This window comes from Lathyrus oleraceus, chromosome 7, assembly GCF_024323335.1.
Source record: "Lathyrus oleraceus cultivar Zhongwan6 chromosome 7, CAAS_Psat_ZW6_1.0, whole genome shotgun sequence".
NCBI lineage: Eukaryota > Viridiplantae > Streptophyta > Magnoliopsida > Fabales > Fabaceae > Lathyrus > Lathyrus oleraceus.
Window position 1 is genome coordinate 132,640,127 of NC_066585.1, and position 19,456 is coordinate 132,659,582.

At 34.8% G+C, this 19,456-nt stretch overlaps 3 protein-coding genes and 1 pseudogene across 3 annotated transcripts; all 4 read left to right on the top strand.

The window, feature by feature from the left end:
• Nucleotides 1-3,921: 3,921 nt before the first annotated feature.
• Nucleotides 3,922-5,379, top strand: LOC127105081 (probable methyltransferase At1g27930). The gene has a single exon (XM_051042247.1). It carries the CDS (start codon nt 4,274-4,276, stop codon nt 5,150-5,152), a length of 879 nt encoding a protein of 292 aa, XP_050898204.1. The 5' UTR covers nt 3,922-4,273; the 3' UTR covers nt 5,153-5,379.
• A 4,397-nt stretch (nt 5,380-9,776) lies between these two features.
• LOC127102434 (uncharacterized) lies at nt 9,777-10,292 on the top strand. Its single transcript, XM_051039805.1, has one exon. The coding sequence runs from the start codon at nt 9,777-9,779 to the stop codon at nt 10,290-10,292; it is 516 nt and encodes a 171-aa protein (XP_050895762.1).
• A 908-nt stretch (nt 10,293-11,200) lies between these two features.
• LOC127102436 (uncharacterized) lies at nt 11,201-13,095 on the top strand. The gene is made up of 6 exons (XM_051039806.1): nt 11,201-11,349; nt 11,391-11,522; nt 11,569-11,759; nt 12,029-12,148; nt 12,260-12,408; nt 12,532-13,095. Exons 1-6 carry the CDS (start codon nt 11,201-11,203, stop codon nt 13,093-13,095), a joined length of 1,305 nt encoding a protein of 434 aa, XP_050895763.1.
• Nucleotides 13,096-16,944: 3,849 nt separating this feature from the next.
• LOC127106574 (multiple organellar RNA editing factor 3, mitochondrial-like) lies at nt 16,945-18,683 on the top strand (annotated as a pseudogene).
• The last annotated feature ends 773 nt before the right edge of the window (nt 18,684-19,456 follow it).

Sequence of the window (19,456 nt, forward strand, 5' to 3'; positions counted from 1 at the left end):
GAGAGAGAGAGAGAGAGAGAGAGAGAGAGAGAGAGAGAGAGAGGAGCGAGAGAGAGAGAGAGAGAGAGAGAGCGAGAGAGAGAGAGAGAGAGAGAGAGAGAGAGAGAGAGGAGAGAGAGAGAGAGAGAGAGAGAGAGAGAGAGAGAGAGAGAGAGAGAGAGAGAGAGAGAGAGAGAGAGAGAGAGGAGAGAGAGATATTTAAAAACTAATCAAAACTAAAAAGTGTAAAAACTAGAATTTAAACTTTAACATGGTGATTCAATATCTAGTGAAAAAAATATCTCCTTCTTAGTAAAACTTTAACAATTTATAAAAAAAATGTATTATTTATTCAAATATTTTTTTAAATGATATCAACATACTAAAAAATAATATAGAGTTATTCCAAATATTTTTATAAACAATATTATTTTTATATACTGAAAAAACTACTAATTCAAATATTTTTCTAAACTCTCTCTCTATATATATATATATAAACAAACTATGATTAATCCAAATATTTTTATAAACAATATTATATTTATAGATGGGAAAAACTATACTACTTTCAAATATTTTTATAAATGATATCAAATTTTGGAAAAATAATATATGATTAATCCAAATATTTTTATAAACGGTATTATTTTATAAACAAAAATATTTATATTTTATTCTTTTTTAATTTGTATATAAAATCGGGAAAATATAAAAAAAATATACTATTGATCTAAATGTTGAAGAATAATTTTAAAGAAAATAGGATAAAAAATAATAAATATAGATTTTAATTTTAATTGAAAAATAGATAAGAACAAACTTATTTTTTTTCAAATCTACATTATTGCCATAAGAATTTGTTTAAGTGATCTGATATATCTTTTGTTTTTGACGTTACAGTGATACTCACTCAAGGATAAATCAAGATACAAGTGAGAGGATGCTGAATTTTTAAAAACTACATATATATTTTCATTGTGCAAACTAGATGCCTCTTCCTGTCCTATATCACATCAAATGTCATTTTCTCGTTTATTAAATTTGTATTATTTTCAAAGACAACTATTTTTCAAAGCATAGTTAATTGAAATTGCAAAATTACAATACAAGGGAACAAACCATGATTTAATATTATTTGATTTAATATTATTTGATTTTTAATGAATTAGAAATATGAAAAACTTTTAAAATAATTCTTCCTCCGTTTCTTTTTAAGTATCTATTTATTGCAAAAAAAATATTTCTTTTTAATTGTCACTTATGAAGTTTAAGGTAATATTAATTACAATTTTGTCAAAATTATCCCTAAATAATTATTGCAGAGAAATAAAAAGTAAAACGAATGTAATAAATAATTAAAGATATTATAGATAAAAGAAGAAATATTATTTGAAAAGTAACAATAATGAGTAGCTTCTTTGGTATGTGTAAAAAAATGACACTTAAAAAGAAACGGAGGAAGTATCTTATTAAGAGGGAATTTGATTTGATTTTTTATTTAAAATAGTATCTTTTATGACCAAATTAGTATCTATATATTATTGAGGTATAAATTTGACTAATATATGATTAATTTTGTTTTTCTTTCTATTCATTCTTTTTACATTTTGAAAACAAAAGTGAATTTTTTATTCAAATAATCCACATTTTCAAAAAAAAAATCTAAAATAATCAACTTTTCAAATTATTTCCCAAACTACCCCACTTTGAAGAGGTGGTGCCAGATGAACTGACGTCTGCTCTCTAATTTTAAGAGGTGACGCCAATTGGATTGACTTATGCATTTGGTGCTGTCAATCCAATTGACGCATGTGTGTTAGGTTTTAAAGGAGACACCAATTGGTTTTACACATATGTGTGTTTCATATTTTTTTTTTGAAAAACAACATACATTTTAGATAAAAGTCGAAATCGGACAATTGATATTAATATTAATATGCGTTTACATACGATAAACAAAAAGACTAATTTCGTTGACCGGGATAACCTAACCGACCTCCGGTCCCACATCCCCTAGCTACCCTAACGCATGACCCTAACCCACGTTAATGATTCATCCCAGGTGTTTGAGTATTTGAGGACCCAGGAACATCACCACCGCCTGTAGGAGATTGCCTAAGATAGTCAGACAAATTTGCGTAGTCCTGTGTATGCAATGAAGCGCTACCGCCATAGCTGAGTTCATGACCCATGTCAGAGTAGTTCGTTTGTGAATGATGCGTCTTTGGTGTGAATGATTGAAGGGCGTCATTGGTGTGAATGATGCGTCGAGGAAAGGTTGAAATGATTGTTGTGGTGTTTGGTAGCCATATGGTTGTTGTATGTTTTGGTTTTGTGGTGTTTGGGCTTCTTGACTATAGTAGGAGGAGGGATAATTGGTGTTAAATGATCGCTGACTAAGACAACTATGGAAGGGTGAATAGCGTGTTGGGTGTTTTGATGATGATCTACTTGTTGGTGGTGATACGGGGTATGCTCTTGGTATTATGGTTGAATGTTTAGCATGTTAGAGTTGTAAGTTTGTGTGTTTGTGGACCATAAATTTTGATGGATAGGGGGTGTGAGTAACCGGTCATGAATGTCTATAACGAAAGTTTCTCAGTGCTAGCAATGGAGGAACACTGACCTCCATATCAAGGGGACATAGTTTGGCACAACGATGAGATACGAAGAAAGAAAAAAGAACGGCCAAACAGCACGCGTATTGGAACAAAAATGGATACGGTTGATAAAATGATAAGATTATGTAGTATATGTCATCAACCCGGACACAATAATAAAAAATGTCTCAATCTAGGAGCAACCTCTGCATCATAATTTAGTACCTCCTTATCATTTTTTACTCGCTCCCGACCACGTAGGTCATTAAGTCTCTCAATACTTCTAATTTTCCCCCCTTCAGGTATGTTTCCATCTAACCGACGAACCAACTCCCTATTTAGTTGGTCGAAATGACAGATGTTTCAAAACATCATCTCCATCGGAGACTTGTCTCTCAAATAAATCACTTTTCTATAGCGGCGACAAAGCGGCGACGAAGACGAAACATATTTGCAATATAATGAAAAGAGATGTGGAAAAATGAATCACCTAACACATCTATTTATACAAAAAAAAATTACACAATATACGGAGGCGCCAAACCAATTGGCGCCTGCTCTCACTTTATACACATGGGCGCCAATTGGATTGGAAGCACCATGTGCTGTAGCCAATTCAATTGGCGTCTCCCTCTTTAAAATTAAGGGTATGCGCCAATTGATCTGACATCTACGCCTTAACGTTTTTTTTGAAACTGAGATAATTTGAAAAGTGAGTTATTTTGAATTTTTTTTAAAAAAATGAGATATTTAAGTAAAAAATTTAACAAATACACAACACTAATACCCGTGCGAACGCAGATATATTAATACCAGAATTCGAATGAACCCATAAATTATTATATCTTTTTGTAAAATTAAAGAAAATAAAAGTAAATATATTTAAACTAATGTATGAATTCAAACACACAAAAAATATGTTATTTTTTAATTATTTATATTATCAATATTTTATTTTTTTAATTTAAAATATAATATTTTTAAAAATAATATATAAAAAAATGAGTTATTTATATTATTGATGTAATCATTTTATTAATATATATTATTAATAATAAATATTATTTTTAATTTAATGATGAATTTTAATATATATTTTTAAATGGAAATAATAATTTTTGTCTAAATATTTTTTTAAATAATATCAAAATAAAAATAATTATTTAAAAAAAAATATATAGTTGATTTTCAAATATTTTTATATATAAAAAGTTTTAAATATTTTTATATATAAAAATTTTATATTTATGATCCATATATAAATTAAAATATTTCTATTTTAAAAATAATAAATAATTTTGGTAAAAGAATTATTATTTTTCACATTCTTATTATAATGGGGATAACACACTAATGGTAACATTGTAACATCCTTACATAGATCTCATCCGGACGGACCACATGTGGATCACGACAACATTTTATGAATTTCAAAAATGGATAAAATTTCCAATACTAACATAACACGTTGACAATTTTGCAGTTGCGCTGTCCCATTAGCAAATGCGAAACGCCTAATTGGGTTTTCTTATAACTAATATTCATTATTTATTACCACTCCCCAACAACAAACTTATTTTATCTCTCACAACGTTATCAACACCACTTTCATTTGCATCATCCTCAGTTTCATTTCACTCCCAAATAAGTTATATAACCCAATCTCCCAAAACACACACAAACACATCATTATGCAGGTCAACGAAAAAATGAGGAACCGTTATCCTCTTATCGGTGAAAAACGTTGGTCGGTAGTTTTGTTGGTCATTTTGGGAATAATCGGAGCATTGGTTTTCACAACAACCATACTCCAAACCTCCAACAACACCTTGTTTTGTTCACTCACCCGAACCTCGAACCAACAATCCAACCCTACACCGATCCAGCTTCGTGCCATCCTTCACTACGCAACCTCCCACGTTGTCCCTCAACAATCACTCGAAGAGATCAGCATAACCTTAAACGTCATCAAATCCCTAAACCGTCCCTTCAACTTCCTCGTATTCGGTCTCGGCCACGATTCCCTCATGTGGGCCGGGTTCAACCCACATGGAACCACGCTTTTCCTCGAAGAAGATCCGAAATGGGTTCAAACGGTTCTCAAAGACTCGCCGGAGCTTCGAGCTATTACCGTTCCCTACCGTACACAGCTTCAAGAAGCCGACGAGCTTCTCAAAACGTACCGATCTGAGCCGGCTTGTTCTCCGGCTAAAGCCACGCTGAAAGGCAACGAAAAATGTAAACTAGCGCTTCATAATCTCCCCGACGAGGTTTACGATACCGACTGGGATTTGATAATGATCGACGCGCCGAGAGGGTATTTCGCGGAGGCGCCGGGTCGTATGGCGGCGATATTTTCGATGAACGTGATGGCTAGAAATAGAAAAGGCTCCGATGTGACACACGTGTTTTTGCACGATGTAGATCGGAAGGTGGAGAAGGCTTACGCCGAAGAGTTTCTTTGTAAGAAAAACAAGGTGGATGGTGTGGGAAGACTCTGGCACTTCAAAATTCCTGCAATTGGAAACAATGACACTCGTCATGATTCCAATGATTCAACTTTCTGTTAAGTTTCAATGGCTTCGGATTTTTCAACGCTAGTTTTTGTCTTCCCACTAGTCGCGGAGGGTTTTTTGTTTTTCTCTATCTTATTTTATTTTATTTTTCTTGACCATAGAGTTTGGATCTAAAACATGTGGCGGTGATAGAAACACCATTGTAGTCATTCTAGTGAATAGTACTACTATTACTACTACGACTTTACTACAGTTTTAATTTAAATTTGTTTTTCTACTAACATTTGTGTTTTGTCGTGATTATAGTTTAGGTTTATGTCGTTTCATGATTAGTATCTTTAGTATCACAATGATCATTGTCGGTGGACTCAGATTTTATAGGTGGACGGTGGTGATCATGCATTTGAACCGTTCGTTTGCTGACACGACGTGTTTGCGGATTTATCTTATTTTAATTAATTATTGTGGATTATATTAAAAAGCCTGTTTAGTCAAACCAAAAAAAGCCTCTTTAGTCAAACAAAAAAAAGTAGCTGGCTTTCAGTAAAAAAATTCTCTTGAATCTCACTCTCAGTTTCACTCATTTGGTGGAATATTCTTTTATAATGCGGTGAATTAGCTTTGTTATTGTTTCAGGAGGTAGAAAGAATAGACTGGTGTTTAGTTTTGGTAGGACTTAATTTGGAAACTAAACTATGAATAATTTTATACAAATGATGTTAATCTTAATGATGTTGATCTTTTAGTAGGCTAAGGCTTTGATTGTTAATATTGGCGAGAAAATATTCAACCCATTTGTAGTTATCCATTCTTTTTTTTCTAGGACGGCATTTGATTTGATTTTAACATTTTAAAAAATATATAGAAAAAAATAATGGTGATTCACCATCACTTTGGTTAAAAACTCCTATTATAGCATTCTCAATAGGATCATTTGTCGTATTTAGTAAGTTAGTCCAAATTAAGCCATATGGCTATATTTGGCCGGTCCAAATAATCCAAAATTTATTCAAGCCCTCTCTAAGTGGTGACCTTGTATAAAAATAATTACGTTTTTCTCTCGCAATTCGGTCAATTTTTTTTCTTATTCACTGATACTTAGGGGTGGATAAGATGTACCACCCGACTCTAATCGACCGGACTGGTTGCGAGATTTGATTTTGGATTGATTTATTTCCATTTTACAGGTTTTTTAAACAGTTCAAAAAAATGTGTGTCATTGGGTTCGATTGAATTTATTGGATCCAACAAGATCCGAATCCGACATGTATTGTTTTATTAGAGAATTCTTTTAATGCATCCTATATATTTTTTAACTATTACGCAAAAATACTTAAATATTTATAGATTTCGGAGATACATCTCCAAACGTATCCAATCATAAATTAACGTTAAAATATTCTGGAGATGCATCTACTAAATAATGTCGGAGATGCATCTCCGAAATAATTTGGAGCTTAAATCGTGCAAGAATCTTTCTCATTTCTCATATTTTTCAAAATCTCTTCAAACTCTCAATTTTTTTCATCACCAAGGTCAAAGTAACTTCAATCAACATTAGAAACATCATCCAACACTAAAGGAAAGTAATTTTTTTTAAGTTTTTGACTGTTTTGAAAAGTTTTTTTAGTTTTTCTGCAAATGAGTAAAAATTGATGTATAAGTTAGAAAATTAGTACAAATTGGATGGTTGATGATTTAGACATAGTATAAAATATGATAGTTTGCTGAAATGATGATCAATGCAATATTTTTTTGGTTTCCATGTCTACATTGCCGTCATTGGTGTAACACCCTGAATTCATTAACTAATTAATTTGAATTATTTAGGTTTTTATTTAATTAATTAATATTTTAAATTAATTATTGTGTGATAGTGGGGTAAGTGTCCTTGAAGTAGAGGTATAGAGAGAGTAATAGTTTGACATACTTTTTAGAAATTAATGAGAATTTTAATTAATTATTAGAATATATAGTATTTTTATATGAATTAATTAAATAAATAAATTATGAGGTGAATGTATAAAAATAGTATGGATGATATAAAAATAAGGAGTATTAGATTTATTAATAAAATAGTAAGAAAATAAAATGTGTAGAGAAATTGAAGGCAAAGTTGAAATTTAGGAATATATGTAGGATAAAAACGGAAAAGTCTAATTAGAGGAAAATAAGTTTTGGAATAAAACAGGATTTGAAGAATCTAAAAGAGTCTGTACGTATTTCTGGAGAGCTGGAGAAAAAGAGGTAAAAAGAGAGAGTTAGGGTTTGAGACAAGAATTTCTTAGAAACTGCTGTTGTTTTGTTGAAAAATCAAGAAAAGGGGAGAGAAATGACTATCAATAAATGTATAATTGCATGATGGAAAGGGAGAAGTTTTTAATCTCAATTAGATTTTTCCTATTTTCTTCAATTATTGAATATTGATAACATGAGAAAAACTATTATGATTAGATGATGATAATTATATATTGATATAATTATAATAATTTTTCTTGAGTAAATGTGTTAAAGATTGAATTTGTTTCAGAATGTGTTATTTTTAAACTGTGACATCGGATATTGTTTATGTATCCATTGTTGTAATGATGTTGTATCATTGTTTTTTACGTGAATTAGTTGGTTTGAATTTGGCTATGAGCGATGTTGTAAGTCGTAAAGGAAAGTAGTCTTCCATATGCACATGGTATTTATAGTTTGTAGTTTGGTAGAATGATCTTGAATCATTCAACTATATCAATTTCATTGTCGTAATGTTTGACACTCTTTTGTCTTGCTGTAAAGTTAAGTGGTTTAATTAGGTTGTATAACATATGAGTCCTAGAATCAAAGAAATTTAGTTTTATTATAATTATGAATGATAATGTTTATAATAATTATAATTATAATAATAATTAAAATGATGAAGTGATTATTAGTTAAAATTAAATAATAGCAACATATTTTATATAACATGTTTTGAGATGTGCGTACCACTTGGAGAAAAAAAAGTATGAACATGCATAGTTATCATGGAGAAGTTTACATTTGTATGCACTTAATTGAGACCAATCACGACGTCGCTAAATTCCGCCGCCCATCACTTTTTATTTCTTCATATATTTGACATAGTGTATTTGTATAGATAAACTTAGTCAATATATATATATATATATATATATATATATATATATATATATATATATATATATATATATATATATATATATATATATATATATATATATATATATATATATATATATATATATATATATATATAAAAGTACTCATATGGAATTGAACTTACCCACCTATATAGACAAAAGTAGAGAACCAATATACATGTGGTGTTTATTTATTAATTAGAGTGTTTACTTATTAATTAGCATGGAGTTAATTAATTGTTGAGTAGTAATTTCAGAGATGATTTTGGTGATTATTTTGGTGATAATTTCGATGATGATTATTTTGGTGATTAATTTTAATGATAATTTTGGTGATTAATTTGGTGATTATTTTTGTGACATTGTATGTTGTTGAGAGTCATGCGCCATGGTTTATAGACTTCGGTCCAGTTTTGGTGAGCCTTAATCCCATAGTGGGGATCAAGTGCGAGTAACTGGTTTCAGTGAGAATCAATGAAGTATTACCTATGATGATGGTAACGATTTTGGTGTGCTCTTGTTCCAAGAGGGAATCGATCATATGGTGGGGATCATGGAGTAAAATAGACTCGAGTGTTCATGATTTGGTACCACATGCATGTTGGATCAACCTTCGAGTACATTTGCATTATGTTGCATTGGGTGATTATTTTTTGAGTTATGGCGTGTGGATGAGAATACTTGATATGATGATGATTGTTGCAATTAGTATATGATGTTATTAGTTAATCTTTGTTTTCCACTACTAATTATTAAGTGTATTCTCACCCCCTTCTGTTTGAATGTTGCCTTTACATGGGCATCGTGCAGATACTCAAGAGTAGCTTTAACTGAAGTAAGTGGAAGGATAACCCTTGAAGTGACTTCTGTAGTGTATCGCTTTTATTTAGTGGTTCCTTGCTCTGATCATGTAACATCGGGTTGGGATAAACGTTTGATTTGATTTTTGTATCATTGTTGTCGATGTTACAATTTTTTTTGTGTTGTTGAGATTTTAAGTTGTTTTGAGTTGATTGCCATGCTCTTTTGATTATGCTATTAAGTGAAATTCACGAGACTTAATGTCTTGAGTTATAATACTATTGTTGTATGTTTATTAGTGATTCCGCTGCAATGATACCGTAAATTCTTGGGTGAGCATGCGAGGACAGGTACTAAATGCCTTATTATACGAGTACTTGACCCAAATCAGATGTGTTAGATGTCATGTAACATCCCAAGTAGAAATAAGATGTGTTGGATGTCGTGTAACATCTCAGGTATAAATATGTGCATTTGAATTTTTTTCTGTGGTAACCCATGTTACGGAGTAGGTTATGTGTTTTTATGTGTGTGACACCCTTGTGGTTATGTTTTCTAATTAAAATATCAAATTATTATTTTGGGGTATAAAAGGGTGTTACATTAGTGGTATCAAAGCAGGTCGGTCAGTCCGGATAGGTTTTTATATGATATCAGTTCCCTGTTAGTCGATGAGTGTGTGTATACTATCGATGCATTGTTTCTTCTAATGTTGTTTGATAGTGTGTAGAATGGCTGGGAGAACCGATCGTGCTATTGCTGAAGCATTGGAATCGCTTACTCAGGTGATGGCTCAAAATGCACAGAATAATCAGAATGGGAGAGCACGAGGAGCTCCTGATGAGTTTCGCGCTTTGGGAAAATTTCAGAGGAATAGTCCACCAACTTTCAAGGGTAGCCATGACCCAGAAGGTGCACAGGCATGGCTCAAAGTAATTGAGAAGATCTTCCGAGTGATAACTTGCACTGAGGCTCAAAAGGTACAGTTTGGTACTCATATGCTGTCAGAGGAAGCTGAGGATTGGTGGGATAACACGCGCCAGATATTGGAAGCTATCGATACAGAGATAACTTGGGTTGTGTTCAGAAAAGAATTCATGGAGAAGTATTTCCCCGAGGACGTTCGTGGCAAAAGGGAGATAGAGTTCCTTGAGCTAAAGCAGGGGAACATGACTGTTGCAGAGTATGCTGTGATGTTTGTGGCGCTAGTGAAGTTTTGTCTCCATTACAACCGTGTTGATGCTTAGACTTCCAAATGTATCAAGTTTGAGAATGGGTTGAGACCAGAGATTAAATAAGGTATTGGATACCAACAGATTAATAGGTATGCTAAACTGGTGAATACGAGTAGAATCTACGATGAGGATAGAAGAGCCCGGTCTGCTCACTATAAGAGTCTTAGTGAGAAGAAAGGGAAGGGATAATTTCGAGGGAAACCTTATGTAACTCCAGCTGACAAAGGGAAGCAGAAGGCTTCAGATGGGAAGAAGACAAGTGGGGGAGGGGCTCCCGCTTCTGTCAAGTGCTTCAAGTGTGGCGAGCTAGGCCACAGTGCTAATGAATGTAATAATAAGGTTATGAGATGTTATAATTGTGGAAAAACGGGTCACCATGTTGCAGAGTGCAAGAATGATGGTCTGACTTGTTACAATTATGGTGAACATGGTCATATCAATACACAATGTCAGAAGGCAAAGAAGACGACCGCTACTGCTGCCCAAACTAATGGTAGAGTGTTTACATTGAGTGGTTCATAGGTTTCCAAGACATATAACTTGATCAAAGGTACTTGTTTCATTAACAATGTTAAGTTAATTGCTATTATTGATATTGGTGTTACTCATTCGTTTATTTCGATTGAGTGTGCTATGGGGTTGGGTTTAAAATTATCTTCTATGGTTGGGAGTATGGTTATCGTTACCCTGACTAATGTTTCTGTGACTACTATGTTAGTCTGTTTGAGTTGTCCTTTCACCATTTATGGACTTGGTTTGTCTACCTTTGCATCAAATCAATATTATTCTTGGAATGAACTGGTTGGAGTTCAACTATGTTGATACCAACTGCTACAGCAAAACCGCGAGGTTTCCAGCGTTTGGTGATTATGAAGAGCTGATGTTTTTATCTACTAAGTAAGTAGAAGAACTCTTAGAAGATGGTTCAAATGTTTGCAATGTTTGCATCATTACAAGTCGATAATAAGGCTGCAAGTATTGATCTTCCTGTTGTGTGCAATTTCCTAGATGTATTTCCAGATGATATCAGTGCTTGCCACCAGAGCGTGAGATTGGGTTTTCCATTGATGTAGTACCTAATACTAATCCTGTGTTGATGGCTCCGTATAGGATGTCAGCTTCAGAGGTAGATGAATTAAAGAAACAATTGGAAGAGTTGCTTGAGAAGAATTTTATTCAACCAAGTGTTTCTCCGTGGGATGCACCAGTGTTACTAGTTAAGAAAAAGGACAACAATATGAGGTTGTGTATGGACTACAACAATTGAATAAAGTTACTATCAAAAAAGGTATCCCATTTCGAGAATTGATGATCTCATGGATCAATTGATGGGTGCTTATGATTTTAACAAGATAGATTTAAGGTTAGGTTATCATCAAATTCATGTGAAACCAGACGATATTCCGAAGACTGCATTCAGGACAAGGTATGGTCATTATGAGTATACGGTGATGCCGTTTGGAGTGTGTAATGTGCCAGGTGTGTTCATGGAGTATATCAATAGGATTTTCCATCCTTATCTGGATCAATTTGTGGTCGTATTCATCGACGACATCTTGATATATTCTAAGTTAGAGGAAGAACATGCAAATTATCTAAAATTTGTATTGCAGGTGTTGAGAGACAAGAAGATTTGTGCCAAGTTGTCCAAGTGTGAATTCTGGTTAAAATGAGTGAGTTTCCTCGGCCATGTGATTTCTAGTAGAGGAATTGTTGTTGATCCGTCGAAAGTTGATGTTGTGTTGCAGTGGGAGACTCTGAGTCTGCTACTGAGATTCGAAGTTTCCTTGGCTTGGCTGGTTATTATCACAAGTTTATAGAAGGCTTTTTGAAGTTAGCACCGCCTTTGACTCAATTGACTCGAAAGGGTAAAGCTTATGTGTAGGATGTTGCATGTGAAGAGAGTTTTGTAAAACTCAAGAAGAAATTGATGAGTGCTCTGGTATTAATCTTGCCTAATCCGAGTGAGTCTTTTTTAGTATATTGTGATGCGTCAAAGATGGATCTTAGTGGTGTACTGATGCAGAATGGCCAGGTAGTTGCTTATGCTTCCAAACAAATGAAGGTTCATGAAAGGAATTATCATACGCATGACTTCGAGTTGGAAGTTGTGGTTTTTGTTCTGAAGGTTTGGAGGCATTATCTTTTTGGATCTAGGTTCAAAGTGTTCAGTGATCAAAAGAGCCTGAAGTATCTATTTGATCAGAAAGAGTTGAATATGAGGCAGAGGAGATGGCTTGAACTTCTGAAGGATTATGATTTTGAATTGAGTTGCCACCCGGGTAAGGCTAATGTTGTAGCTGATGCGTTGAGTAGGAAGTCCTTACATATGTCAATGCTTATGGTTCGAGAGTTAGAATTGATTAAACAATTCAGAGATATGAGTTTGGTGTATGAAGAGACTCCTAATAGTGTGAAGTTGGGTATGATGAAGCTGACTAGTGGTATTCTCGAAGAAATTAGAGAAAGCCAGAAATCTGATTTGGGTTTGGTGGATCGTCTCACGTTAATCAACCAAGGTAGCGGGGGTGATTTTAGGGTTGATGAGAATGATGTGATGAGGTTCAGAGATAGGGTGTGTGTTCTAGATGTGCAAGAAATCAAGAAGAGCATTCTTGAGGAGGGTCACAGAAGTGGGTTAAGTATTCATCCCGATGCCACAAAAATGGATCAAGACTTGAAGAAATTGTTTTGGTGGCCAGGAATGAATAAGGAAGTACCTGAGTTTGTGTATGCTTATTTGATTTGTCAGAAGTCGAAGATTGAACATCAGAAACTGTTGGTTCTGATGCAACCGTTGAATATTCCAGAGTGAAAATGGGATAGCATTTCCATGGATTTTGTGATAGGTCTGCCAAAGACTTTGAAGGGATGCGATTCAATTTGGGTGATTATTGATAGATTGACCAAATCGGCTCATTTTATACCAATGAGGATCAATTATTCTTTGCAGAAGCTAGCTGAATTGTATATTCAAGAGATTTTGAAACTGCATGGTATTCCTTCAAGTATTGTGTTTGATAGAGATCTGAGATTTACATCGAGGTTCAAGGAGAGTTTGCAGACAACTTGGGGTACTAAGTTGAGGTTGAGTTCTGCTTATCATCCGCAGACAGATGGTAAAGCAGAGAGGACCATCTAGTCGTTGGAAGATTTGCTGAGGGCTTGTGTCCTAGAACAAGAAGGTGCTTGGGATATCTACTTTTCATTGATTGAGTTTACTTACAAAAATAATTATCATTATAGTATTGGAATGACACCATATAAATCATTGTATGGTAGGAAGTGTAGGACTCCTTTGTGTTGGTATGAGTCAGGCGAGAGTGTTGTGCTCAGACCCAAAATTGTTCACCAGACGACTGAAAAGATCAAGATGATCCAAGAAAAGATGAAAGCATCGCAGAGTCGTCAGAAAAGTTACCATGACAAGAGGAGGAAAGCACTTTAGTTCCAAGAGGGAGATCACGTTTTTATGAGAGTTATGCCGGTAACTGGTGTTGGTCGAGCTTTGAAGTCTCGAAAGCTCACACCGCATTTTGTTGGTCCGTACCAGATTTTACAAAGTGTTGATTCTAAGTGTTGGCAGCAATTTTGGTAAAACAAAGAGTGTTCAGAAGATGTCATGTGTGATGTCTTAACATAAGATATCCTATGTACCTGCTGGAGTTCAAGAACATGTGCATGCATGATTGTTTCAGAATGCCACATACAATGACAAGGCTTCTGATATGGATGTACCTGCTGGAGCTTAGATGAAAGATATGTTCATGCAGGATTGTTTCAGATGACATACACAATGTCATGGCATCTGATATGGCTGTACCTGCTGGAAGTTATAAAAGGAATTATTGGATTATGCAGGATTTTTCCAGGATGTCAGACCCGATGTCATGACATCCTGTACACAGAACATTCAGTATGAATGTCTGGTGTTTTGTGATTGCACAATTAATGGCAATCTTTGGATGATTGAAGATATGGCTAGCTGGCGCATTCAATCATGGATTACAACCAGATTTACTTATTTTCCAAGGAGATCTATACAACTGTTATAAAAAGATTTGATTGGAAAATAGATTTAGGGTTTTCAAGATGTCCAAGCCCAGCTGAAAGCTTCTATAAAAAGGGACTTAGAAAACCTGTTTGAACACACAACCAAGACTGAGCGAAATATAGAGAGAGAGCTAGGGTTTGTGTCTGTTTAGTCGTAAGACTTGTAGGTCATTCAAGTCATCCATTGATGATTGAATTGGACTGATTTGTGGTTGTAATTTGTCACTCTAAAGCTGTTAAGCAAGAGTGTGTATCTTCTTGATCAAAGCTTTGAAGCAAGATCAATAGTGTGTCTTCTTGATTGAAACTGTGAAGTAAAATCAAGAGTGTGTAATTGAAAAGTATTTTCTTTTCACAAGGGATTGGTGTTTAAAATCACTGGTGTGTGATTGTAAGGGAAGTGAGTGGGTTCTCATATCTAAGAGTGCTTAGGTAGAAGTTGCACGGGTAGAAATTAGGTGAGAAAGATTGTAACTTGTTGAAGTGTACGAAGAGTCTTTGAACTAATTCTATTTTAGTGAATTTCCTTCCTGGCTTGGTAGCCCCCAGACGTAGGCGAGTTGCACCGAACTGGGTTAACAATTGCTTGTGTTATTTGCTTTACCATTCTGTTTATCTTATCCATTGTGTGTTAGCAGATATCAGTGTCGTAACATTATCTTCGACATCTTATATCTGATACCAGAATTTCAATTGGTATCAGAGCAGGCATCCTGCTCTGGTTCTGGGTGAGATCTAGGGGCAATACTTTCTGGTACAATGGAGAGAGATGGAGGACCTGTTCATAGGCCACCAATTTTGGATGGTTCTAACTATGACTATTGGAAACCTCGAATGGTAGCGTTTCTAAAATCCCTTGATAACAAGGCTTGGAAAGCTGTGTTAACAGGTTGGGTACATCCTGTCATTACTAAAGAAGGAGAAGCCACCACTAAGAAGCCTGAAGAACAATGGTCCAAGGAGGAGGATGATCTTGCTCTTGGAAACTCTAAAGCCTTGAATGCAATATTCAATGGGGTAGACAAAAATATTTTCAGGCTGGTAAACAACTGTGAAGTGGCCAAAGAAGCTTGAGACATTCTCAAGACCACTCATGAAGGCACCTCTAGGGTAAAGATGTCTAGACTCCAGCTGCTCACCTCCAAGTTTGAAAACTTAAGGATGAAAGAAGATGAAAATATTCATGAATTCTACATGAGTATCCTTGAAATTGCTAATGCCTCTGGAGCCTTGGGTGAGAAGATGTCAGATGAAAAGTTAGTAAGAAAAATACTCAGATCACTCCCCAAGAGATTTGCTATGAAAGTAACAGCCATAGAAGAATCTCAAGACATCTCAAATATGAGAGTTGATGAGCTAATTGGATCCATCCAAACATTTGAGATAGGAATATGTGATGGAGCTGAAAAGAAAGCCAAGAGCATAGCATTTATGTCAAACACTGAAGAGGAAGATGAGGAAGGTGGTCAAGATATTGATGAAGACCTGGAAAATGAGATAGCAATGCTGGGAAGACAGTTCAACAGACTGATAAAAAGGGTAGATGTGAGGGCAAAGGGAAATGTCAAGAACATCACATCTGACATCAGTAAATTCAACAACTTTGGTAAGAAACCAAAGTCTGAAGAAAAGCCCAAAGAAGTTCAGTGCTATGAGTGTAATGGGTATGGTCATATTAAAACTGAATGTGGGACCTACCTCAAGAAACAAAAGAGGAGTCTTGCGGCCTCTTGGTCTGATGGAAGTGAAACAGAAGAAGCCACAAACCATGTGACTGCTTTGACAGGAAGATGGGGGTCTGAGGAAGAGTCAATTGATGATGAAAGAACCCTTAAAGAGTTGTGCCACAGAAAGGCAGGAGTGTGCGGACAAGTTGAAAGCCAGAAGAAAGTGATAGCTCAGCTGGAAAATGAAAGGAAGAGCTTGTGGAAACCATCTCAAAATTAAAGGTGGAAGTTGTATTCTTAAATTCCAAACTAGATGAGATGACTAAGTATGTAAGAATGCTTAACAATGGATCTGCCATCTTAGACAAGGTTCTCCAGACTGGCCAAATAACAGGAAACAAATCTGGTATTGGCACTACGCCAAAAAGGTTTTTTAACAGCGCATCTTAGACAGTGCTTTTAAAAGAAAGCGCTGTCTAAGGTTAAAATAAAAATAAAACACGGAAAATGTTCTAAAAAAATAATGAAAGCGCTGTCTAAGGGGGGGTCTTAGACAGCGCTTTTAGAAAGCGCTGTCTAAGACCCCCCCTTAGACAGCGCTTTTAGAAAGCGCTTTTAAATATAGACCTTAGTCAGCGCTTTTGAGAAAGCGCTGTTTAAAGTCTTTCAATTAAAAAAAAATTAAAACCAAAAGCGCTGTCTAAGGTGGGGGTTTAGAAAGCGCTTTTGGAAAGCGCTGTCTAAGGCATATCTTAGAAAGCGCTTTCCACAAAAGCGCTGTCTAAGGTCTAATTAAAATTAAATATTAGAGTATTGCAATATTTTTAAAAATAAACAACATTTTTTCTCTACACAATTTCTTTTCTTTTGAAAAAAGACAATTAATATAAAAAATTATTTTACTTCTTACCTTCTCTCTTTAAAAATTGAATAGGTTGCACTACATATCGCTGGTAAGTAGCAGTGGCAGTCGGAAAATGGCGTACTCCAATGCCAGGCGCACGTTAGCCTCCACTCTCTCACGAGCTCTTTCTTCATCATCATCTGGAATCGCTTCTCGCAGCCGCACACGTTTCGCTTTTGCGTTATCTTCTCCCAAACAAACCCTACCCGTCCCTCACTCGTTCCCTGTTCGGTTGAAATCATCGGGTTCGGGTTATTCTCCGTTGAACGATCCATCCCCAAATTGGAGCAACCGTCCTCCAAAGGAAACGATTCTTCTTGATGGCTGTGACTACGAGCACTGGCTCATTGTTATGGAGTTTCCTGATAATCCTAAACCCTCTGAAGATGAAATGGTTAATAGCTATGTCAAAACCCTAGCTCAAGTTCTCGGAAGGTTTCGTTGGTTTCACTTTTTCTCATACTTTGTTAGCACTTTTTTTAAATCTGGTTTCTAATTTTTATTGTTTGGATTTTTTTGTAGTAGTGAGGAAGAGGCTAAGAAGAAGATATACTCTGTTTCTACTACTACTTATACAGGTTTTGGTGCTCTTGTTTCGGAAGAGCTTTCTTATAAACTCAAAGGTGATTGTTTTCTTGTTCCTTTTTAGCTGATTCACCAATCTCAATTTAGCTTATGAGTTTTGTAATTAGTGTTTTGTTGTGAATGCTGTTGTGCTAATGTTTGTTTGATTGGAAATTTTATATTGCATATGGATTATAATGGAGGTTAATTTCATGGACTGTCCTTGAGATTTTCTTGTATTTGACTTTTCTTGTGCAATCAAATTTGTTTGTTGTTTTGATTTTCGTATCGTAAAGAGAATTGTTATAACATACTTGGATGTTGGATTGACTTATTTGAATTTATCTACTAGCATGAATGGTTGTTAAACGGGTTGGGAGTGCTTGTGGAAACAACTTGTGACATGAGCAAAATCAACTTATTTCCATGAGCTGGGCAGGATGGTTAATAAAAATAACTTATAGCTTATATGAAAACAGTTTACTTTTATTTAATTTTAGTTATAGAAATAACTTATAAGACCTTATGCTACATGTGGTTAATTAAGTTGTTTTTAAATATTTGGTTCTAGATGATCGAGAATTACCCCATATGTTTAACTTGTTGTGGCCATCTTTTCTGTCTTAATAGAGTTGCCGGGAGTTCTTTGGGTACTGCCAGATTCGTATCTTGATGTTCCTAACAAGGACTATGGAGGTGAGTGGATTTGTTTAAATTAAGAGTTTGGTTAATTGTTGGATCATTGTTTGTTAACTTGATCAATCTTGGCAAGTTTCAGGTGATTTGTTTATTGATGGTAAAGTAATCCCTAGGCCACAGTATAGGTATGCTGAAAGGCAACCAAGTAGGAGTAGACCTCGTCCACGGCATGATAGGCGACGAGAAACCATGCAAGTTGAAAGGAGAGATCCTACTCCAAGACAGAACTGGAACCAAGGTCAGGGAGGACATACGCAGCCATCAAATTCCAATGAATAGCCAAAAATCGCCTTCAGATGGTGGAGAAAGCCATGAAATGTATATTAGGAACTCTGCTTGAGCAGTAGTCTCGTGTTGATTAAAGAACCAAGTTTTTCAAGTAGATGATTTTGATTTAAGGTTCTAAGGTGATATTTACTCTCATTTTCCCTTGTTTAGAAAATGCATGTATCTGAGTGACATTTGATCATAGTATTTATCACCATTCAGAATTATGATGAGTTTGGGACTTGGATATCACCATTGTAGTCTTTTTCATTTGTGCAAAAGTTTTGTGGAAGGAAGCCCGTGTGGGCAAATCTGGAGTTCCTCAAGTAGACCGGATACCGTGACGGAGTACGTTCTTCGGATCCTCATGGACAATAAAGATGCGGAGAAGTTGTTTTTTATACCGTTTAATACCGGGTTAGCATTTCATTCTAAATTCATCTATTATAATTATTTTCCAAGTTACCATCTAACATTTGCCTAATCATTACAGTGGACATTGGTTGTTGCTCGCAATCAATCCTATCCGAGAAATTGTGTATTATCTTGACTCGTTAGGAAATGATTGGACAACATACCCGAATATGAAGGTCCTAATTGACACGTAAGTGAGAATGTTCAAAATTTTTCTTAGTTTATGTGAATTGTTCTAATTGCTTCATTTTTATTTTATTAGCGTCCTACAAGCTTTTCGGGCCCAACGAGATATCCAAACCTCAAGGAGGGGCGCCAACTCCATTACATGGATTAAAGTGGCGGTATATTTTTAATTACCACATTTTTATTATATTAGTGATGACACTTGATAAAACTTAGGATTTATAATCCATATTTTTTTTTCATATGTAGTGTCCTCAACAACGTAATCAAATAGATTGCGGGTATTTCATGTTGAGGTTTATGCGAGATACTCTTGCTTTGGGCCGATTAAAGATTCCCACCGATGTATGTATTTCTAACTTATGAGTTATTTTTATATTTACACATATCTCATATAATTAAATAGTTGGAATTAATTCAAA

Bases quoted from the DNA above. Each gene is read 5' to 3' on its own strand.
- LOC127102434 (XM_051039805.1), top strand. From the start codon at position 9,777: ATGGCTGGGAGAACCGATCGTGCTATTGCTGAAGCATTGGAATCGCTT.
- LOC127102436 (XM_051039806.1), top strand. From the start codon at position 11,201: ATGGTTCAAATGTTTGCAATGTTTGCATCATTACAAGTCGATAATAAG. The intron at 11,350-11,390 runs GTAGTACCTAAT...GGCTCCGTATAG, and splicing joins AGATTGGGTTTTCCATTGAT to GATGTCAGCTTCAGAGGTAG. The intron at 11,760-12,028 runs GTGTGTTCATGG...GTTGTGTTGCAG, and splicing joins TGGAGTGTGTAATGTGCCAG to TGGGAGACTCTGAGTCTGCT.
- LOC127105081 (XM_051042247.1), top strand. From the start codon at position 4,274: ATGCAGGTCAACGAAAAAATGAGGAACCGTTATCCTCTTATCGGTGAA.